The sequence below is a fragment of the Lagenorhynchus albirostris genome, chromosome X (assembly GCF_949774975.1).
Source record: "Lagenorhynchus albirostris chromosome X, mLagAlb1.1, whole genome shotgun sequence".
Lineage (NCBI taxonomy): Eukaryota > Metazoa > Chordata > Mammalia > Artiodactyla > Delphinidae > Lagenorhynchus > Lagenorhynchus albirostris.
The window spans coordinates 16,282,255-16,306,595 of record NC_083116.1 but is presented as its reverse complement, the minus strand read 5'-3'; the positions used below and the strand labels follow the sequence as shown (position 1 = coordinate 16,306,595).

General features: G+C 37.7%; 1 protein-coding gene across 2 annotated transcripts in view; it reads left to right on the top strand.

Moving 5' to 3' along the window:
- The window catches only part of HPRT1 (hypoxanthine phosphoribosyltransferase 1), a 32,082-nt gene extending 9,050 nt beyond the window's left edge, over positions 1-23,032 (top strand). The window contains exons 2-10 of one of the 2 annotated variants that reach the window (XR_009538395.1): positions 418-524; positions 1,945-2,128; positions 12,444-12,509; positions 15,823-15,840; positions 17,916-17,998; positions 18,507-18,612; positions 21,535-21,581; positions 21,728-21,804; positions 22,321-22,376. Coding sequence is in view for 1 of the 2 variants with exons in the window: in XM_060136945.1 (XP_059992928.1) it covers positions 418-524; positions 1,945-2,128; positions 12,444-12,509; positions 15,823-15,840; positions 17,916-17,998; positions 21,535-21,581; positions 21,728-21,804; positions 22,321-22,368 (630 nt within the window). In the remaining variant the exon portion in view is untranslated. Of the gene's footprint in view, positions 1-417; positions 525-1,944; positions 2,129-12,443; positions 12,510-15,822; positions 15,841-17,915; positions 17,999-18,506; positions 18,613-21,534; positions 21,582-21,727; positions 21,805-22,320 lie in introns of both variants that reach the window. The other variant, XM_060136945.1, reaches the window with a different exon arrangement.
- The last annotated feature ends 1,309 nt before the right edge of the window (positions 23,033-24,341 follow it).

Sequence of the window (24,341 nt, the reverse complement as noted above, 5' to 3'; positions counted from 1 at the left end):
TCACTGTAATATTTTAACTTGCTAGACTATACTGTATTAAGCATTTTTTACTAAATTTTCAAACATTTGCAAAAGTCGGGAGAATAATATAATGGATCCCCATATACTCATCACGCGTTTATAATATTGTCAAGATTTTGCCACATTTGTCTTAGCTCTTTAAAGTTTTTCTTTTACTCTGCTGAACTAAAGAAAATTTCATGTCATTTTACTCTGTAATCTTAACTATTCATCTCTAAAACATGTAGTTGATTTCTTATATAACTGTAATTCATTATCATACCTACGAAATTACAGAAAGTTCTTGATATCATACCTAAATTTCTGTGATAGGCTAAGGGTTCTAAACGTCTAAATCCAATCAAGTGTTTGTATCATGAAATGCTCTCACTGAAAACAGCCATATTTCTCTTTCAGATTAGTGATGATGAACCAGGTTATGACCTAGATTTATTTTGTATACCTAATCATTATGCTGAGGATTTGGAAAAGGTGTTTATTCCTCATGGACTAATTATGGACAGGTTAGTACGATCTTAAATTGAAATTTTGTTTTTTTCTTATATTAATTTCAAGTGTCAGCAACTGTTTTAAGTAGTTGATGTTTGAACATGAACTAGACCAGCTTGTCACATAATAGATGCTTTCTGTTTTAAAAGCCCTCTTGACAAAAAAGGGAGGAAGGGAGAGCTTACTAATTACCCAGTATAAGTCATAGTATACTGGGAATCTGTAGGGAGTAGAATAAAGTAAATATTGAAGGGAGATTGGAAGAATGAACTCTAGGCACAAAGTCTGATTTCTCAACCCTGAACAGGGTAATGGACTGGGGCTGAAGCACGGGAAGACAAGGTCAGATTTTGATGATTATGCACGTCTAGCTTGAAAATTTCCTGTTAAATGAATTGCAGTGAAAAACTTTACTTGTTATTTAAATGCTTGCCTTGTGTGTCTGGCTGTTGTTTTTTATTTTAAAATTATAATATCAATATTATAACTCTATTCTAATATAGCTATATTCTAGAATTCTAAAATATTCTAACTATAGAGACTTAAACAAGAAGAGTGAAGTTCTCTCAGCCTGCTGTACACATTTCCTCCCTATACATTGGCCATGTACATATACTATATATTTTAACACATGGGTATTACTATCATATAGGTCTAAAATTTATTGGGCATTTTTTCATATTAATACATCCAGAACTATCTCATATATTTTAAAGGTTGCATGGCATTCCATTTTCTGACTGTACCATAATTGATATAACCAGTTCCTTATTGATTAGGTGCAAGATGTCTCCATTATTTTGCTTTTGCAGATCATACTAGAAGGGAACATCGTCTTATAGATGTTTGGGCAGTTGCTCAAATTTATCCACGGGGAAATTTTGTGACAAGGGGAAGGTGTTTATTGAATGTTTTGATACTGCCAAATTATCCTCCAAAAAGTTTATATTAATTTATACCCCCAATGGTATATGAGAGTGCTCTTTCCTTACAATCTCTTCTAATATTGTATTATTGGAATTTGCTGGTTTGATAGGTGAAAATTGTATCTTATTTTAATTTGCGTTTTTAAAATTTATGATAGATGTAACAGTACACTTGGATTTGGAAGGTTTTTGAAATTTTTATCTTCACTTTATGAGCAAGGATATTATACTTCATGGGGGCAAAGGATGTGTTTTGTTGAAGTTTAATCTTTTTTTTTTTTTTTTTTTTTTTTTTTTAATGCTTGGCTGAGCCTCGCAGCTTTCGGGATCTGAGTTTCCCAGACCAGGGATTGAACCTAGGGCCACGGCACTGAAAGTGCCGAGCCCTAACGACTGGACTGCCAGGGAATTCGAAGTTTAATCTTTAAGGGATGTTTGTTGTAAAGTTTAAATGTTCCTTTTATAATATAATTTAATTTCTATTAAATTCTTGATTTTATTTCTGTAGGACTGAACGGCTGGCTCGAGATGTGATGAAGGAGATGGGAGGCCATCACATCGTGGCCCTCTGTGTGCTCAAGGGGGGCTATAAATTCTTTGCTGACCTGCTGGATTACATCAAAGCACTGAACAGAAATAGTGATAGATCTATACCTATGACTGTAGATTTTATCAGACTGAAGAGCTACTGTGTAAGTATATTTAATGCATGTTTAAAATAAACGTGGCATTTTTATTATATGTATCCTATATGTATGAGCTTTAGCTGGTTATATATAAATTCCATTAGCTTATAACTTATACAACTAAAGAACCAAAATTGATCTACATAATAGATAAAAACAAAACCATATGAATTCAAATTAACATTAATTTGATGTGAAGGACTATGTTTTGCTGAAATAAAAACAAAACAAAACAAAAAAACCCATGGCAACTGTAGGTTTTCCTGTATGTTTTTGAAGCTCTGCAAACTATACTTACATGTTCATTTTACTTGGTTAGAGTGAGATTTTCTAATATATTCCCTAGTACTGTATATCCAAGTAAATATTGTCTTTTTCAAACTAGTCGCCTATACTTATTTTAAAGGTTCTTTGGTTTACTTTTGTTTTGTTTTGTTTTGGATTTTGAAAAACCCGTTTTCGGAATTGCTCTTGGGACTTGGGGGATATACTCTTTTGACTGTACTTACTGGTGGCAGATGTCCTCTCTGGAGCTAGATTGACTTGAGGGGGAGTCATATTTGGAGTTAGGTGTGAGTAATAAGGTGGGTCAACAGCTGTCTCTTAGAAAGTGCGTATGGAGCGAGAGCATTAGCACATTGAAAAGACCACTTTTGAGTCACAGTCGCTTTGTCTGTGTCACACAATCTCAAATGCTTCAGAATATTGACACTTTGTGGTGAATCAAAATCCAAGTCATCTTTACTCGTGAATTTCATCATCCACAATTTCTTTGATCGTGTGAATGTTTGATTTTTATTACTTCATACTGTTGCTTTTTTTCTGGTTGTATGTTGTCATTGTAGTTCCTGAGAGTTACTCCTTTCCTTAAAAATAGGATTTTTCCTAGCTTCTTCAAGGATTAGAATAAATGTCTGATCTTTGCTCTTTCATGAATCAGTATTGTAGTGCATCTTTGTAGAAACTTGGCTTATGTTTACATTTTCATTGAGCATAAGACCACTTATCTACATTTAACTTTCAGCCTCCATTCTCTTCGTTAATCATCGATTTGACCCAAGTCTTTGACCTTTTCTCCATTTTCATCAGTCCTGTGGGTGATTGGACAGCCATTTAAGCATTATCATAGACATTTTCCCTATCCTGTTAAAAGCCTTTGTGCTCATATATCATGACATTACTTCATACTCATAAGCTCCTTTTAACGTGTCAGAGTCTCACTTGAATTAAAGACTTGCTTAAATACAAAATTTGGATTTTTACTCAACAGAAGTTATTTATTTTGCTGATTTACACTAAGATTTAATTCTAGGCAGTATAGCTGCCCAGGCTTTAATATGTTGTTGCTTAGAGGCAAAACATGGGCTTACAGTCCAGGGCTTGATTTCTCTGTTTGGTCTTCTTAAGCACCGCCCCCCCCCGCCCCCCACATGTGCACATAAAAATCAATTTTGTTACTTTATGACTTATACTTCATTGCTCTGGGGACTTGTGCAGAATGTTCTTTCTTTGAAAAGAAAGCTCATTAAAAAACTGAGAGGAGTTTAATATTTTTAAGAGTATTTTATAGTTATAGAGCAATTTTGAAGCGGTAGAAACACTTTGACATTTTAATTCCATTTTCTACTTTTAGTTTTTTTCCTGTTTGTTGTTTTTTATTTTTTTGTTTGTTTTTGGCCACGCTGCGTGGCATGCAGGATCTTAGTTCCCCAACCAGGGATCGAACCTGTGCCCCCTGCAGTGGAAGCTTGGAGTCTTAATCAGTGGACCACCAGGGAAGTCCTAGTTTTTTTCCTATTAGTTTCAGATGTTAGAGGATTGTTAAGCTGAACTCCTCAACTGATAAAAAGCGTTGGAACATTCAACATGATTAAAGCAAACATTTAGGTAAATTTTCACATAGAGAAAAAAATATCTGTTCTGTTTTATGTGAAATTCTGTGTAGATTTACTACTAAACAATAGAAATTAGGAAAACCATATACTTTCTGTTGATTTGAAGTAACATTTCTACCCTATTTAATAATTCATCAGCTTGTTGTGGAAGATATTCACATGTGCCTATAAAAAACAGGCAATTTAATTTGATATAATCATAAAATGGGAATTTAAAATTGCAGCATCAGTAACATTGATGTTAATGCAGTTTTACATGTTGATCTTGACCAGTTTGAAACAGTGAATTAAACATTAACTGTTCTGTACTTATCCTAAAGAAATGCTCCATGAACTATTAAATGTTCCCAGAATATATAAAGAGCCATAATAATATTAACACACCCCATCTAGTTTTTCTTCAGAATGAAAATTGTATTTTTCCGATTAAAAAATACATGTTTATTATAAAGAACATACAACCATGGAAAGTTATAAAGGAATTAAGTCACCCTAAATTCCACTACCACTTTTATTTCTAATATTTTGAAGAATTTTCTCTCTGTGTATATACACTCACATTATAGTTTACATACTTAGAGTAGCTAGGCAGAATTTTATTTGCTTAGTGCCTAGTTGACAGATTGCCTGGGGATTCCAAATACCATGTTTCATTAAATCTTAGCACTGATTTTAAGATTTACCACTATTTTTTGTACTGCTAAGAAAGAAGACGCTGTCAGTTATTGTTGTAAGTTGCTGTTGATTGTAATATGTCAGTTTCAGGGGTATTAAAATGTGAATGTACATCTTAGAACAATAAAATGTAGTACTATATATTTAATGACTTTTCTATCCCTAAGGCTCTGTGATATTAAAAAAAGACACAGTTGATAAGTGTGCAAATGTATTTTCTCTGTTGTGAGTTCAATTTTGCAGTGAATTTTTTTTTTTACTAAAATAGTTTAATTAAAAAAAAAAATGAGGAAGTCTCGAGAGGGAAAGTTGTCCAACAAGTAAATTTTTTGTGGGAATATTTTTTGTGGGCCCTAAGCAAAGGAGAAATTAACCTGATTTATGGTGTGTCCAGACTAAATGGCTTACGTTAAAATGAAATTCTTCTTAGAATTTTATTTTATTTATTTTTCATTATTATTATTTTAAAAATATTTATTTATTTGGTTGTGTCGGGTTTTAGTTGCAGCAGGCGGGCTCCTTAGTTGCAGCATGCATGTGGGATCTAGTTCCTGGTCCAGGGATTGAACCCAGGCCCCCTGCATTGGGAGTGTAGAGTCTTAACCACTGCACCACCAGGCAAGTTCCTCTTCTTAGGATTTTAAATCTTGCAGAAAACTTTTGAGTTATGAATTATTATCTCCATGTACATTTGAGAACAATGAGGGGCAGAGGGATTAAGTGACTTGCCCAGGATCATACAGGTCTTCAATTTGAACACAGGCCTTTAATTCTGTGCAGAACTGAGAGTCTTATTTGGGAAAACTTTTAACTGACTTGGATCCTCTAATATGGGCTTCCTATTATTTCTTCAGAAGTTTTGCATGCAAACAATTCATTTTGCCAGTTATGGGATTTTTCCTCAGTTAGGGTCAAGGTTCAGAAAGCTATAAGTTTCAGTCTTAATCTTGGAAGTCACTTGATTAGTAGCTTGATTAGGCTATCTGTTTAGTATGTCAAAGGTACAAATTACTTTATAGCAATTTGTTATTTGTAAGAAACTGACTTTTTGAGTGAGCTTGTTGAAGAAAACTGCAGAAAATATTGGAGTAGTTTCTTAAAGTGTCTCGTCTAAGAAGAGGTCAGTAGCTTTTGGTCTGACACTTTTCTCTGTATGTATTCAGTTAATGGCTTTAAGGTATGCTTTTTTCTCCAGAACAGTTGAAGTTAAATGTAAACGTACCACTTTGATGTTGACACTAGATAGTCTAAAGCTTATCTTCTGTAAATCTATCTATTTATATAAAGAAAGTGAAGTGATTTATGCCTTTCTCCTGCTTATTGAACTAAGACCATAGACGTGGATGGAGAAAAGAATTTGTTCGGTTTAAATTGGCAGGAATGGGGATGTGTACTGTCCATGGTATAAGGAAACACTAACAGAACTAGAGTCAAAAGTATACTTTCTAACTCTTGCCTGTGGATTTTCACTGTGATGTAGTCCTTGTCGGACAACTTAGGTTTTATGTAAGCACCCTGATTAGTAGAACATGAAGGTACTGGTCAGGTTTGGCCCCATGAAACCACAACGTCTATTTTTAAAAAAAATTAAGGAGGGAGTTTCCTGGTGGCGCAGTGGTTAAGGATCCACCTGCCAATGCAGGAGACATGGGTTCGAGCCCTGGTCTGGAAAGATCCCACATGCCGTGGAGCAACTAAGCCCATGGGCCACAACTACCGAGCCTGTGCTCTAGAGCCCGCGAGCCACAACTACTAAGCCTGCGTGCCACAACTACTGAAGCCCGTGTGCCTAGAGCCCGTGCTCTGCAACAAGAGAAGCCACACAATGAGAGGCCCGTGCACCACAACGAAGAGTAGCCCCTGCTCACCATAACTAGAGAAAGCCCGCGCACAGCAACGAAGACCCAACACAGCCATAAATAAATAAATAAATAAACAAATTTTTTAAAATTAAGGAAATTGATTAATTCACTCAGCAAACATATTACCACCTGTTGTATGCAAGGTACTATCTTTTAGGCCATGAAGAGTGGTTCTGTAGAACATGTTTATCAGATCCTAGTCCCAAACCAGACATGGAATGAAAAACAAGAAGACAGGTTGCAATAACTTCTGAAGGTTTGAAAACAGTGTACTTGAAAATACTAGATATTAAATATCAGCACTAACACTTCAATCTTTTCTGGTACCCTGTTGTACTAAATGATATCTTTGATGTGTGTAGAGCAATGCTGAGCAACAGAACTTTCTGTGATGATGGAAATGTTCTGTGTCTGTGTTGTCTAGTACGGAGCCACTAGCCACATGTGACTGTGAGGCTGTGAAATATATATCTCATGCAACAGAGGCTCTGGTTTTCTTTGGGGGCCACACTGCGCGGCATGTTGAATCTTAGTTTCCTGACCAGGGATTGAACCCGTGCCCTCTGCAGTGGAAGCGGATTCGTAACCACTGGACCCCCAGGGAAGTCCCTGAATTTTTAGTTTTATTTAATTTTAAATAATGTGGTTAGTGGTTATTATATTGGATAGTGCAGGATTAGATGATCTATAAGGGCCCTGCTTCATCAGCATCATTTTTAAAACTGATAATAGCTTCTTTTTCCTTTAAAGCAACATTTTAAGTTTAAAATAACAGGTAAATAAATTGACTTATTACCTGGGCATATATCCTTCCAGACTTACTATTTTCTGCATATATTTTTAGAAAATTGGATATCTGCCGTTTTTCATCTGAGGTGCAGTCTACCTCTAAAAGTTCATGATTCTAATATTCTCACTTTTGTTGATATTTGATCAGGGTACAGGAGACCAGTTAAAGGACACAGAGGATGGTTGAAATTATGACGTGAAGAGAAAATATGATTGAGTGTGGTGGACTTGGGACCTAGCTGGATGTAGAAGGAACAGTTGTTTCCCCATAACTCCATTCTAGGGTCCTAAAGAATGATCTGAAGTTCACTGCAAAAAGGAAGGCACATATCGCTAAGCCACTAAGTGCTAAGGCTGGACTTCCTACATCAGTAATACTCCTAGTCTCACCCTCTTGGGAGCCCAGTTTTGGTGATTAACCTCTCTGCATTCTCTTCTTATGGTCTCAACCTGTTTGTTCCAAGCCGTTCTTTTGCAGCCCACTCATTAACGTGTTTTCACACAGCTTTCTCTCCTCTTTTCCTATACCAAGCTTCAGTTCCTGTTGCTACCTGGAGGTTTGCAAAATTTTTAGGGATAGACAGATAAGAAAGTTCCTTCCTATTTCCTTTCTCTTTTTTTTACGTAGACTCGAGAAAAGGTAGATAAAATGGAAACACAGACACGGAGGGTATGTATTTGGTAGACCCAAAGAGCTTCTCTGGGGATTTTATGTAGTTGACAGTGACATTCTGAGTTAAGGACATATCGGGCTCTCCCATGCCAGTCCCATCATCTCCTTAAAGATGAAGCACATAAGAGTCACTCAGTAATGAAATGCAGCAGGGATACAGTGGGAAGCTTGTCATAGACAGGAAGGGAGGGAGCAAGGGAAAATCCTCTGGTGGGGTAATTGATTCATGGGTGCCATTTGTATGCAATTTGGGCACTTATACCTGTATTCTAGCACAGTGGACTGTAACATTTTTCTTAACTGAATCTTCTGTATTACCCTTCATTTAAAAGGTGGCTGTGTTTCCAGAAAAAGGAACCTCGAAGCTAAAACCCTTGGGGCGAACGGAAATATGGAGTTTTAGATCTAGTGCAGCAGCAGTGTCTTGCGTGCTTGGAGTTCTCTTGTCTCTTACCCTATCACCATCGCCTTTGGATCACAGGGTTTTTTCCATACTTTTCAGTTCTCAGGTCTTTACTCCTTTTCTCTGTAAAAAAGGGTCAATTGAAGTCGACTGTAATACCAAATTTATACAGAAGATGTCGCTATTTAACTTGATTTACTGTGTAAATCGTTTACTACTGTGATTCGCTCTCATTGAAAGCTTCAGGTTTCATACAGTTGTTTCTTTTTGGGTTTTTTTTGCTATTAATTCTCTGTCTTTGAAACTCTAGGTTTTAAGTTAGTTAGAATAAGAGGTGTCCGAAATTTCCTTAAGATGAGAAGTAATATGCAAGAGTTTTTTGATACTGGTAGTCATACTTACGTATCTTACGTTTAGTTTGCAACACTGTATACTGTTGGCCCATTTGTGATTTTCAAAAATAACACTCCATAAAATACGGACACATATATAGAAGTGTATGACAAAATTAGAAGTACAGGCGCACCACGTTTTATTGCGCTTCACGTTTTTTTAAGTCATTTTTTTTAATATTTATTTTTTGGCTGTGTCAGGTCTTAGTTGTGGCATGCAGGATCTTTCACACTGCATGGGCTCTGTAGTTGTGGCACGCGGGCTTAGTTGCCCTGCGGCATGTGGGAACTTAGCTCCCCAACCAGGGATCGAACTAGGTGTCCTCTGCATGGCAAGATGGATTCTTAACCACTGGACCACCAGGGGAGTCCCTATTGCACTTCACTTTATTGTGCTTTGCAGATACTGCATTTTTTATAAATTGAAGGTTTGTGGCAGTTTTGGGTCAAGCAAGTCTATTGATGCCATTTTTCCAGCAGCACTTGCTCTCTTTATGTCTCTGTGTCACATTTTGGTAATTCTCGCAATAGGTCAAACTTTTTCATTATTATTATATTTGTTATGGTGATCTGTGATTAGTGATCTTTGATGTTACCATTACAAAAAGATTAAGACTCACTGAAGGCTCACATGATGGTTAGCATTTTTTTTTTGTTTTTTGGTTTTTTTTGTTTTTGCGGTACGCGGGCCTCTCACTGTTGTGGCCTCTCCCGTTGCGGAGCACAGGCGCCGGGCGCACAGGCTCAGCGGCCATGGCTTACGGGCCCAACAGCTCCGCGGCATGTGGGATCTTCCCGGACCGGGGCACGAACCCATGTCCCCTGCATCGGCAGGCGGACTCTCAACCACTGCGCCACCAGGGAAGCCCGATGGTTAGCATTTTTATTTTTTATCTATTTATTTATTTATTTGGGGTGGGGTGGGGTTTTACCATAGTTTCATGTTTTATTTTTAAAGAAACTGCTGAAATGTTTTCCAGAGTGGCTGTACCATTCTACATTCACATAAACAAAGTATAAGTGATCCAGTTTCTCTGCATCCTCCACAGTATTTGACGTCACTATTTTATTTTATTTTTAAATTAATTTTTATTGGAGTATAGTTGATTTACAATGTTGCGTTAGTTTTTGCTGTACAACAAAGAGAATCAGTCCTACATATACATATATCCACTCTTTTTTAGATTCTTTTCCCATATAGGCTATTACAGAATATTGAGTAGAGTTCTTTGTGCCATACAGTAGGTCCTTATTAGTTATCTATTTTATATATAGTAGTGTGTGTATGTCAATCCCAATCTCCCAATTTATCCCCGCCCCTTTCCCCCTGGTAACCATGTTTGTTTTCTACATCTGTAACTCTATTTCTGTTTTGTAAGTAGGTTCGTTTGACCCATTTTTTTAGATTACACATATAAACAATAGCATTTTTTAGCAATAAAGTATTTTTAAATTAAGGTATTGTACATTGTTTTTTTAGACATAATGCTGTTGCACACTTAATAGACTACAGTACAGTGCAAACATAACTTTTATGTCCACTGGGAAACCAAAAAATTCCTGTGACTTGCTGTATTGTGACACTCACTTTATTGTGATGATCTGCAACCAAACCCGAAATATCTGAGGTATGCCTATATATAAAAGTAGAAAGTCTTCTTATCCCTTCTCACTACTCAGAGGTAATTGCAGTTAGAAACTTTTTAAAAATGCTGAACAGAAATGGTTCCGTAGGCAACACATTGCTCTGTAACTTGGTGTTTTTAGTTACCATTGTTCATGTCAGTGTGTATAGATTATCAGATTCTTTTTTTTTTTTTTTTTTTTTTTTTTTGCGATACGCGGGCCTCTCATTGCCGTGGCGCCTCCCGCCGCGGAGCACAGGCTCCGGACACGCAGGCTTAGCGGCCACGGCTCACGGGCCCAGCCGCTCCACCGCACACAGGATCCTCCCAGAGTGGGGCACGAACCCACGTCCCCTGCATCGGCAGGCGGACTCCCAACCACTGCGCCATCAGGGAAGCCCTATCAGATTCTTTTTAATAGCTCCACAGTATTACATTGTGTGGATGAACTTAATTTAAATAGCTCCCTGTTAATAAACATGCTGGTTGTCTCCAATTTTTGTTTTTTATAACAGTTGATACAGTGAACATCCTTGTATGTACCTTTGCACACTTGTGTTTTGTAGCTTTGATTCCTGGAAGTGGGATTGCTGGGGCAAATGGCATGCGTGTTTACAATTTTAATAGGTATGGCTATATATTTTTCAAAGGACAGTGTACTGATTTATACTCTCACCACCAACAAGGGTGCTTGTTTCCTGTCACTCTTGCCAAAATATATATCATCAGACTTAAGTTTTGCCAGTGTGAATGAGTGAACAGTAGAATCATGTTGTTTATTTGTTTCTCAGATATCATTTTATATGTTATGACATTCTTTTCTGTGAATTACCTACTCGTGTTCATTCTCCATTTCTCTATTGGATTCTTATTGTTGGAGCCCAATGTATACTAGAAATACTCGTTACAGATCTTTTCTTTCAGTTTAGGTTCATGTCATGCCTAAGTTTTTACCTTTCTGAGAATGTGAAAATATTCTACGTTTTCTTCTGGTTTGCTTATGGCTTTATTTTTTACGTTTAGATTTTAATCCATCTGGAATTTATTTTTGTGTATGCTGTGAGGTAGGGATCATACTTTATTTTTTTCCCAAATGGATTACTAGTTGATGAAACACCATTTATTGAATAATTCATCTTTTTCCTACTGACTTGAAATACCATCTTTATCATATACTAAATCCTCATATATTTCTGGGTCTGTTTCTGGGCTCTATTCTGTTCCTTGATCTCTTTGTCTGTTACTGTGCTGGTTCAGCACCATTGTAATTGCCACAGCTTTGGTATGGTTTGCTCTCTGGTAGGGCAAGTCTAAGCTGTTTCATTCACCTGCTCTTTCACTCCAGTTTTCTGTCTTGAATCCAGCACAGCAAATTATGATCATTATCACCACCAACTACAGTGCGTGTGGAGCATTCCCTTTTGAAACTCTTTTAAGGGTTTCTACTAGATTCTGTGATAGCATAAAACTGGGAGCCTAAGAAGTATGCTTTAAAGGACTACTGATCAGACCCGATTTCCCAGACTGTGCTGAAGATGACCTGGGCCTGAGCTAGACTTTTGAGGGAAATATCTTTGGAGTCAAGTGTGATATAGACGAGACCCTACAACTTGATTGACTCATGGGAATGGTCCAGGGCCAGAACCAGACACCTGTCATGCTAATAACTTCTTTCGTGGTTCAGAAATTACTGAGACTGAAGATGGGTGGCCTCTGTAATACTGCCCACTCAAAAATGGGTGTACCCCATTTTTAGGACTCTTTGAAGCATCAAATCAGTAATGACCAATTAGAACTTCTTAATTTTTACTAATCTCTAGTTGAAAGTTACCTAGTCATTCATTTCTAGAGACATAATTCTTACAGTTTGTATCATTTAGACTATCATAATGCTATGACATTAGATAGCTAACTTCTTAAATCTTCTAGTTCGCGTTTGATAATTTGAAATGTGTGTGTATACATGGAAAGATATACATATATATTTATCTTTTTTTTTTTAACTAGAATGACCAGTCAACAGGTGACATAAAAGTAATTGGTGGAGATGATCTCTCAACTTTAACTGGAAAGGTATGTATCTTGAAGGGGAAGAAAAAAACATTCCATACCAAGTCAATTAGTAACACTGTGCTTTCAATCCATCACCAAGAGGCAGTTTAGATAGTTATTTATGCACTCAAACAAGGGTTATTTAACCCTTGGAAACAACCTAAGTTAGATATCTTTCTCTAGGTCATATAGCAAAGAGGCAGCAAAATCCAACATTACACGTCAAGTCTGTGTTGCCAAGTACTGCTGGTATGCTTCTCTGGGAATCTAATTTGGGATCCTTCAAAGGAATATATGGGGGAAAAGACAGTCTTCTTTTTAAAAATAGACAGCACATAGTTTCTTAAAAGATAGAGAAACAGTATAATGTAGTGACTGAAAGTGTGGGTTCTAGAGCTGGAGAGCTTTGATTCAAAGCCTGGCTCAGTACCTCGTAGCTATGTGATCTTGGGCAGGTTATTTAACCTCTCGTCTCCCATATGATGCTACTGGCAGTCATCTCAGTGAGTTAAGAGGATTGAGTGATATAATGCATGTAGAGCTCTTAAAACAGTTTCTGGTAGTTAGAACACTTAGTATGTTATAACATACTGTTATTTTAAGGAATCCCAAAAAAGAGTTTAAAATACATCAAAATTCTTCCAGCATAGACATTTCGCTGAGATAATAGAGCTATTAAAATACCTGAATATTTACAATATTATTCTTCAGATACACTGAAATGATTTTTGAGTAACCAATGATAAATGATGGAATGCTTTTTTTTTGCAGCTGCCAGTTACTTTTTTGCTTATAGACACAGTGCCAGATATAAAGGCATAATCTCATAAAAGCTTCACAAGAATCCTCTTGAGGTAGATATTATCATCCCCATTTTACAGATCAGGAGACTAAGACTCAGCAAGGTTGAAAGACTTGTCCAAAGTCACACTGCCAGTTAAGTGGTAGAGCTTGAATTTAAATGCAGGTCTATCTGGCTCCAAAGCTCTTTTCTTCCTCTGGTCTTTAGATTTTAATGTTTATAGCTTACTTCACTGAGTATCTGTAAGACGACTTTAACATGCAACACTTGTGTCAAATTCTATGGTCCCATATCAGGGTCGTGCCAAACTAATGTTGTCTTCCTCAACATCTTTTGAAAACTTCAAAGGAGAAATTATAATCTGTTGACTCTTTTCCCTTCCTGCCAGACCTATCCTCCTTCCCTTTCAGCGTGCTTTGCCCATATTTAGAAGTCATTTGAAGCCCTTACTCCTATAATCAGTTTTTAGTGCTGGAAGGGACCTAGCCTTCAAAGCTCTCTGTGATTCCATTTGACCTTGCCTTTCCCACCTAATGGCTCTGTCCCACTACATAGCTCTGTGATCTTAAAAGGTCTCTGCTTCTAAAATAACTTTCTTTTCATGATAGTCACAGTAAGCACATTTATTGTGGGAAAAAAACAAGATGCAGAAGTTGGGTGAAGTTGTTTCTTGGTGGTGAGATTATGGATTATTTAGACGTTCTATTTCAGTTTATCTCTGGCGGATACTGTGTGTGTGCAGATACATATATATATGAATAGTTTTCCCCTTTTTTCCAGTTATGGTTGAGAATATGGGCTTTGGACCCTGAAAACCCCTCTTCAAATCTATTCTCTACCACTTGACTATTTTTATGACTTTAGGCAAGTCATTTGACCTCTGAACCTCATATTTTTCATTTATTAAGTAAGGATGTAGCTATTTGATGTAAAATAAGCTCTCGGTAATGGTAGCAATTCTCATTCTTTTATTTTTTAAACATTAATGACATCATACTCTGGATACTATAATTTTGTGTGGCAAATATTTAATCTCTCAGCCTCATAGTAGTAAAAGTCTTTGATTATGATTTAGACAAGGTTTTGCAGCTACTTAGTATTATAGGCAAGACTAGAATCCAGTTTCTTTGTTTCATAATTCAGTGCTCTTTTCAAACTATAATTCCATCCCATGGTGCAAATTGCTGCATCAGTGAGCCAAAGTCACTGATGGGAAAATGTCCTTCAGATGTGCTAGCTGGGTTAGAGAAAATGCTGAGAAAGAACCACATGGTAGGTGGTGAAACAATTATTTGGTCCATTAATTGATTACAGTTGGCCCTTGAACAACATGGGTTTGACCTATGTGGGTCCACTTATATCCAAATTTTTTTCAATAAATCCTTACTACACGATCTGTGGCTGGTTGTATCTGTGAATACGGAGGAACTGTGGATATGGAGGGCTGACTGTAAAGTTATATGTGGATTTTCAACTGTGTGGAGGGTCAGTATCCCTAGTCCCCTTGTTGTTCAAGTATCAACTGTATATTCAATTTTCCTAAAGATTTAGGTTACAATATCTTTTGAAAAGAGAGAAATTAGTTGTGATATGAGGAAAGGAGTAAATTGCATATGAACTATGGTAGTAATATAATGTACATTATAAAATGCATGCAGTTATAAAATTATAGATTACATAAGGTGAGGTTTAAAAAAAGTTCTTTTCTTTCAACCCAGTGGATCTTGTGTGCCCTACCTTGATAACCACTGACTTAGAAGAGTATATAGAACATTAAAATTCTGATGCTTGTAGGTATGTGATAGAGAAATGAGAACTACAAATAAGCAATATAACATGAATCTTCTTGTGACAATGATTATAACCAGTATGTGAAATGCTGCCTCATTCCCAGGAATAGATATAGGACTCTTCACTACCTCGGAGGTAATTGTTAGATGGTATTTTCTCTAAGCGTTCTAACAGCTATAAAATTCTGAGAGGTAGAAATTGGGGTAAGGGTTTATGGTGGGAGGAAGCATTGGTATCTTTTAGTTTAGTCCAAGAATATGAACACATCCAGAAAATGCAGATCAATTTCAACCTACTGAGAAAATGCATTTTGAATTGGATTCCATATGGTAAGTTAAATGCATGATTTTGGAGTTATTGTACAAATTATAGTTTTGAATGTTAGAGTTGGAATACACATATTAGTTGAAGTCCCTCATTTTCCACATGGGAAACTGAGGCCCAGAGAAATTTCGTGACTTGCCCAAGATTAGACCTCCGTTTAAGTAATGAAAACTCTTAAAAAATGAACATATGGGTCAAATTTTATTTTTAAAAATTCCATTGCAGTGAAAATTTTATATTAAAGAGTTCCAAATCCCAACAGATGGCCCATTTGTTTAAATCAGAGTTCGATATAGTAAAGTAGCTTAAAGCAAGAATTTGGATAAATCCTTAGAGTTTGTTATGATGTGACTTGAATTATAATTGGAAACACTGTCTGATTCATTGTACTGATTTTCATTTCTCTTTTTCTTCCAGAATGTCTTGATTGTTGAAGTAAGTTTTACATACTTTTAATGTAGTGTTTATGATTTTCTAACTTGGTATGCACAGTCCTAAAGGTAACCCAGGGAAAGAAATTCCTTTTCATCAGTTTTAATGGTGGGCTTGTGTTATAAGGGAGTGAGATTGTTTTTTTTCTAAGAAATATTTAGTAATTTACTTTTACCGGATAGTGGAAACATTTTGGCATATTTCTTACCCCTCTCTTTTTGGCTTGAAATTTTTTTGTTCCTTTTAAAGTTACACATATCATTCCCATCCATGCTTTTTATGCTTCTATTGCATATATATAACCATATACAAAATATATTTTTTGATAATTTATATAGTGCTACACTGTATATATTCTCTCTTGCAGCTTGTTATTCTCACTTAAAATTGGTTTTGAGGTTATTCATGTTGAAACATATAGAGTTAGTTGACCTTAAAATCCTTCATAGCATTTCAGTGTACAAATCAACCTATTTATTGCCCTACAAATAGGGAGTTTGCTTCCAATTTTTCTTACTACAACAGGGCTGCTAAGAGCATCCTTTTGCGTTGTCCTGTGTGCATGTGTGTGAGTTCCCTCTGGATACAGGCACTTAGAAGTGGAATGACTGGGTTTTCGAATTTGTACGTTTTCAATTTTACTATTGTTGCCAAATTACTCATCAAAGTACTTTATATTCCCACCGGTAGAATGAGTTCTTACTCTTTTATGTAAAATGGTGTAAGGCTTAAGAGCAACAGTAACCCCTGATTCATTTTTTGTTGTTACCAAGGTTTTTAGGAACTTTAGCTCATAGATTAAAAAATAAACAAATAACACTCTTTTCACAGGGTTTGTGTACATGAGTATCCCTGGGAACTGGTTGCTTTTTTTAAAATACAGATTCACTAATTCCACTTCAGATTGCTTCATTTTGTCTGCAGTAATGCCGCCTAACAAATTACCACAGACTAAGCCGCTTAAAACAACACACACTGATTATCTCAGTTTTCAGGTGTCAGGACTCGAATACAGGGTAGCCGGGTCCTCTGCGCCAGCTCTCATCAGGCTGAATCAAGGCTGGGGTTCCTATCTCACCTGTGACTCATGGTACTCTTCCAAATTCATTCAGGTTGTTGGCAGAACTGAGTTCCTGTGGTTGCAGGACTGAGGGCCCCATTTTCTTGCTAGGCTGTCCTCATGTCCTAGCACATGGCCCTCTCATATGACAGCTGACTTCTTCAAAACCAGCAGAATCTCTCTCCAGGCTGCTACAGCTGTCTTGTGTAACACAACCTACTGACAACCCCATCATTTCGCAAGTCCCACTCACACTCAGGGAGTGGGGGATGATTCTGAGTGTGTACACCAGGGGGCAGGAGTCCTGGGGGCCAACAGAATTCTGTCTACCACAGCCCAGAAATCTGCATTTTTCACAAATCCCCAGCCCTGATGTTTCTGATGACTTACAGCCCCACTTTGTGAACGCTGCTTTATACCATCTGTAGAGAATATTTTCATTGAAGAGCATTAGGGTTATGGTTTAAGAAATGTTTTCCCAATTAGAGATAGGTTTGTTTTGAATAATGTCTTACTTTTGACTAAATAGCTAAGATTCACTTTCATGTAAAGTAATTCTATATGGTAAAACTTTAATACTTTGGATACTTTTAAGATGGTATAAAGCAGTGTTTCTTGGTGTGGTCTCTTAACCACCTGCATCCGAGAGTTGGAGCATCCTGATCTTGAGTTTATAAAAAAAAATCTAATATCTTTTATAATGAAGGGCAGCACCACAACTCTCTAATAAAATATGTGTGTACATACTTGCATATATATACTTAAATTAGCTGTCATTGATCTCTTGGTGCCTATAAAATCCAGCCCTGAGGACTGGCATTCCTACTGCTTGCTGAGAGCCAGATGACTTACAGATTCCAGAATATCTCAGTATGAATTGTGAGAATCACTGCACCGAAAAAAAAATGGCATTATTCCAGTTATACATGGGATTTTGTTTTTTTGTGTTTATATGATGACTGAATTTAAAGGTACGATAGTTTTATTTACCATTTAAATGTCTTTTCTTTTTTTAAAGGATATAATTGACACTGGCAAAACAATGCAGACCTTGCTTTCCTTGGTCAAGCAGCATAATCCAAAGATGGTCAAGGTTGCAAGGTATGTAAATAACATTTTGACATAGGATACTTTCTTCATTTGAAAAAAGATTAATTGCTTCTTTGTAAGGGTAAATTTTCTTATCTCCAAAAAGTAATATAATCTCAAGTAAGACTCAGTAAGTGTCCTTTGTAAATAATTTGTCGTGTGTTAAAGCCTTTCAGTGCAGTCACCTTATTGCCCAATGTTATTACTCTTTGGTTTTTCCCCAATCTAATAATGATATCAAAGTTGTCCTGGGTAGCATGGCAGAGGATTTGGGGCCTCTTTGCAAAACTGAGACCAAGGATCCCAAAGACGGGTTAGGAGGTGGTAGGAAGGAGTGGGCCCTGGAGATCCTGAGCTCCTGGAATTCAGTGATGTAATGGTCCTGTGTGATGCATCTTGTTTTGTAGCCACGTTGAAAATGTACAATATCTGCTTCCTTTCTTCTAAGCCAGCCTCACTTCCTGGTCCTACCTGTGCTGTTTGGCTTATTAGTTCTACCTGTGTTTATCCCTAATTATAGTTTCACTCGCCAACAACTCAGAGGTAGACTATTATTCCCACTTCACAGATGGGGATACCAAGGCATAGGGAATTATCCAGAGGCACAGAGCTGGATCACTATAGAGGTAAAATTTGAACCCAGGCAACCTGCCTCAGAGTTCATGCCTTACTATTTTTTTTGTCAGGTGACGTCCCTGGATGTTTTGGGGTTTTTTTTCCTTTTTTTTTTTAATTTTTGACCAATCTGCAATTTTATGTAGGGGTCAGATAGTGATCTAACTTTTATTTCCTAAACGATTAACTGGTTTTTATAAACCCCTTTTAAAGGATCAAAGTATTTGTCGAACATCTTTGAATCAGAGTAAGCCTTCTACTGAGTCGTGTGTCAGCAGTTTGTCCTTTGGGGCTTTTCTGATAGCTGGTGCCAGTGTATCATCAGTGAGTTTTTACTTTAAATGGATTTGGGACAGGCATGATGAGAGTGTAGAAATGATGCATTCTAGGGCACTAAGCAGTTTCCTGCAGACCAATCAGTGCATTTGCTCATTTCTCTACATGCTTTCAGGGTTTTAAATGTCAACCTACTGTGGCATATACTCCTCCAGGTATTCTTGTGTGCCTCTTTCCTGGAGTATGCTGTGAAACTGAGATAGACTGCCTCATGAGAGAGATACTTCCTGTAGCTGGAGGTGTGAGGGTCATTAGTGATGGGGCTGTGGCCCAAGTGGGTTGTTTCTCAACCTTCTTTTCCTAATCTCTTCCTTGCCATTAAATTTAATATCACAGATATATTGTGTATCTATTTATGCAATGTATGTGTATCTGTGCTTTATACCTAAAAAGATTAAGTACAAAGCAGGGTTAAGAATGACTAGAAAGCTTTTTAACTTAAAAGTTAAATTAAAAATTAAAAAACCATTAACTGACAGGCATGTCAAGTGCTGCAGCCACTTTGGAAAACAGTTTGGCAGTTTCTTAAGAAACTAAACCTGTAACTGCCATACAACTCCAGCAGCTGCACTCTGGGCATTTCTCCCAGAGAAATGAGAACTTACATCCGCTCAAAAACCCGTGTGTGAATGTTCATGGCAGCTTCATTTGCAATAGCCCCAAACTGGAAAGAGCCAAAATGTCCTTTGGTAGGTGACTGGTTAAACAAACTGTGGTCCACCCTACCATGGAATCCTACTCAGCACTAAAAAGGAACAAACTGCTGATGCACACGACCTGGAGGAACTCAACGGAACTGTGCCAATCTCAAAAGGGCAAATACTGTATGATCCCATTTATACAACCTTTTTTTTTTTTTTTTTTGCGGTGCACGGGCCTCTCACCGCTGTGGCCTCTCCCGTTGCAGAGCACAGGCTCCAGATGCGCAGGCTCAGCGGCCATGGCTCACGGGCCCAGCCGCTCTGCGGCATGTGGGATCTTCCCGGACCAGGGCACGAACCCGTGTCCCCTGCATCGACAGGCAGACTCTCAACCACTGCGCCACCAGGGAAGCCCCTATACAACCTTCTTAAAGTGACAGAATGATAGAAATGGAGAACAGATTAGTGGTTGCCAGGGGTTAGGGTGTGGTGGGTGGCTGTGACTATAAATAAAGAGGTAGCAAGAGAAAGCCATGTGTGATGGAAAGTTCTGTATCCTGATTGTGGTGGTGGTTACACGAATCCACACGTGTGATGCGATTGCGTAGAATTACACACATATAAATATGAGCACAGAAAGCTGATGAAATTTGGATAAGGTCAGTCCACCAATGTCCATGTCCTGGTTGTGGTAATCTACTACAGTTATGTGACATGTTCACTGGAGGAAACTGGAGAGAGGGCACACAGGCGCTCCCTGTGCTTTTTTCTTGGCTACTTCCTATGAATCTGCAATTATTTCAAAATAATTCATTGAGATCTATAGGAATATGAGGTGCCGAGTTCCCCTGAACTCTTAGTACAGCTTGCACTGAGTTTAATGATACCTTTTTTGGATTGTTCCTGAATGAGTTCAGGTAGATGGAAGGGGTTTTGCTGTGATTGGTTTGTTATTTTCTTTCTAAATGGAACCCGAGTCTAAGTGTGTCCTCTAATTACTGGAAGGAGAATCTCAAGGGACTTGCCTGGACTACGATCCCTTGGAGGATAAGGCTTAGGCCAGTGCTTCTCAACTTTGGCTGCACATTGGTATCATCTGAGAGTTTAAAAAACAAAACATAACCTACATCTGTGTCCCATCCCCAGCGATTCTGATGTAATTGGTGAGGGGTATGGCCTGGGTATCTGAGTTTTATATAGTTTTTTAATGTTCCCACATGATTCCAATGTGCAGCGAAGGTTGAGAATCACTTTAGGTCCTTTCCAGTCCTTTTAATATACTTATCTAGGAAGTTATGAAATCTTGTTTTATTGGGACTGCCCTTATCATATGTAAAGGCTTTCAGAGCACCATTACAGGTTTTTTAATGGCTGAAAAATTTCAGCAGGCAGCACTTGGATTATGAAATTAGCTTTCGTTAGAGTTGACACATCCTACCTGCAGTTTCTGCTCTCAAAAACAAATACTAGCTCCTTTAGCATGCTACTTCTTTTTTAAGCTAACATTCCTCTTTGTAAGCTATTTACTAGAAGTCTTGAAAGGTGATGCTCACCTCTCCCACACCATTTGTGGCTTAGGGATTGTTTTCCAGGGATTTTGGACTGAAAGCCTTTACTTGTCATCTTTGCTCATTGGCATTCCCCACCCGTTCATCCTCCCCAAGTAGCTGCCCTGGATAGGTAGTGGGTAGTCAGGGGGCAGCTCTCAGAACAGTCCATCGTGTTCCAGGTGAAGATCAGTCGAGGGCCTCGTCTATAGTGTGAACTCATTGATGCCCCTGCCCAGGGAGCCCTGTGATTTAGCTTTCTCCATTTCAGAGTGTTTCTTTGGGTTTGTTAAAACTGACCATAGTATTCTAAACTGCAGATGAAACCGTGTTGCAAACCATGAATATTCTCTTTTGTAATGCCCTGCAGTGTCTCCGTGTGTCACATGTCACATTTTATAATTAACAGCTTGCTGGTGAAAAGGACCCCGCGAAGTGTTGGATATAGACCAGACTGTAAGTGAAATACTTTGTCAATCATTTAACCAGCTTTAACCCAACAAGTTTTATATGAAATGGTTTAGAGTCACTTTAGAGAATGTTTGCACGTATTAGATTTGAAAGTGATGTTTTCTGTATCTAAATGATGTGATTCTTTTTAGTTGTTGGATTTGAAATTCCAGACAAGTTTGTTGTAGGATATGCCCTTGACTATAATGAATACTTCAGGGATTTGAATGTAAGTAATGCTTCTTTTCCTCATTCTCATTTTTCAGAACCCATATAAAAATTTATAAGAGGGAAGAATTGTTTTCTCTTTCCAGCACCTCATAATTTGAACAGACTGATGGTTCCCATTAGTCACATAAAGCTGTAGTCAAGTACAGACGTCCTTAAAGCTGTAACTTGGCCAGGCTAGGGTAACACATCTTGCTGGCTAAACAGTTGAACAGGTTTAATATACAGTAACTGTCCCATTATTATTTCAGATGATAGATGTGATCATAAGTAAGCGAGAAATGAACTAGTTTAAGTCTTTTAATTCACTCTCCTTCAAATACCCACCACCTCCTCTGGAAGCAGGAGTGCCGAGAACGCGTTTGTGAACGCGGGTGAGGAAGATGAGGAAGGCCGTTTGTTTTGTAAAAACCCCTGCAGCAGAATACTGTTCATAGAAGACATGCCAAGTACTGTTCTCGCCTTTCACTTCACAGTATACTTTTCTAATGTGAATCTCTGGATTTTTATTTTATAGCATGTTTGTGTCATTAGCGAAACTGGAAAAGCAAAATACAAAGCCTAAGATGAGAGTTCAAGTTGAGTTTGGAAACATCTGGAGTCCCCTTGAAGTCACCAGGAAAATTATCAGATGTTCTAGTTCTGTGGCCAGCTGCTTAGTAGAGCTTATTGCATGTATCTTCTAAGAATTTTATCCGTTCTGTATTTTAGAAAGGTCAGTTGCTGCATTCCCTAACTCTTTATTTGCACTATGAGCCTATAGAGTATCAGTTCCCTTTGGATGGATTGTTGTTTGATTTGTGAATGAAAAATCTCTTAAACCACACCACTAATGAATGAAAATATTGAAATTGTATCTGTAAGAAACATTGAAAGAGGAGAATATATTAGTTTTTTAATTGGTATTTTAATTTTTATATATTCAGGAAAGAACAGAAGTGATTGAATATTGTTAATTATACCACTGTGTGTTTAGAAAAGAAGCAGTCAGTTTCATATCAGTGACAGCATTTAGAGGTATTGTTATGTCGGATAAACCATATGTCCTGGAGTTATTTTAGTAGGTTTCAGTAGTATTAACTGTATTTTCCCGCTTGTTCAGATTATTTCTGGAGAATCTTTGTCAACAGTTCCTTTTAAATACAGGTCAATACGTTCTAAAAACCTACCACTTTTTGAAGTCTTCAATGTAAAAATCCTTAAAATAAAGGCTGTCTCTTTAAAAGAAACTATGCATAGCTGTTATTTCTCTACAAATTAACCTAGTGTAGTTTTCTGTTGGTTGCCTTTTCCTTGTCTGTTAAATTTCAGTAGCTAGTTTAATTGTAATCTTTACCAAGCAGAGCAAATAATGATTATCTGGTAGAATGGGTTGGTGGAGCTAGTGAGATTCTTACCTACTTCAGAGACCTCAGATTTTAGACACATGATATATAGTTTATTACATTTTCTGATGCTAAAATAACATGGCTCTCTCTTGGAATTCTGTTAAATTGCTTCCATTGCAACCTCACCTGCAGTTCAACAGTTTTTCAGACATACGCTGTTACCTTCTTTGGGTAGAGAATACTCTATCGACTAAAGAACAACAACAAAACCTTTTGTTTTCTGGGAGCAGGCAGAAAAGTTTTAAGCCAAAACTCTTCATTGCTTCTCTGCTCCAGGTAAGGTATGAACTAGTAACCTTGCAGGCCATCCAGCTATATTTATGCCTTACAAAGTCCGCTGTAATTCCCAGCAGCAAAACAGGGAACTTTAAATGATACTAAATAATAATTTGCTATAGTCCTAGAACTTCCTAGTTTACAAACAGTTTTCCCTTTTGTTATCTCATTTGATCTTGGTGCCCTCTGAGGCTGAGGTGGGCGTTACCCCGTGTGAGTGTAGCATCCAGGGTAACTCCGCTTCCTCTCCTCAGCACGCCACCTCACTGGGCTCTCCCGGGCCACCCTACTCACCACTGCACCCCGCCTCCGACTGCGGACCCTCCTCACCCTCTTCTCAGTTGCACTTACCACCTTCTCTTAGGTCGAACCGTATGAAATTACCATTTTTGTAGGTCAAAATAGTTGGCAGTTGGCAATTTTGAGTGGTATAATCTAATAACATGCAGTATAATTTACATTTGTATTTGTTGCTCACTGTTTGTCTCTTCTTTTCATGTCCTCTAGAATGTACGCTCCATATAAGGAGGGCAAGACTTGCTTCATTTCATTGTAGTATAGAGGGAAGGGAGGAGGAGCATGATAAGGGGAGGAGATTAAGAGGTTCAAGCTACTATGTATAAAATAAAGGAGGGCAAGAATTTGTGTCTGTCTTGTTCACTGAGGTGTGTACCTAGTGCCTCAAAGGTGGTAGCAGCTCAGGTGATGGTTGTTGAATGAATGAATAGCTAAGAGTTCTGGGTTAGACTGTCCTGGCCATTGCTTATTAGCTATGTGACACTGAGTTACCTAACTTTGGAACCTGTTTTCTCAACTGATTCATGGGGATAATGCCGTCTCCTTCACAGGCTTACTGTAAGGATTCATTATATGG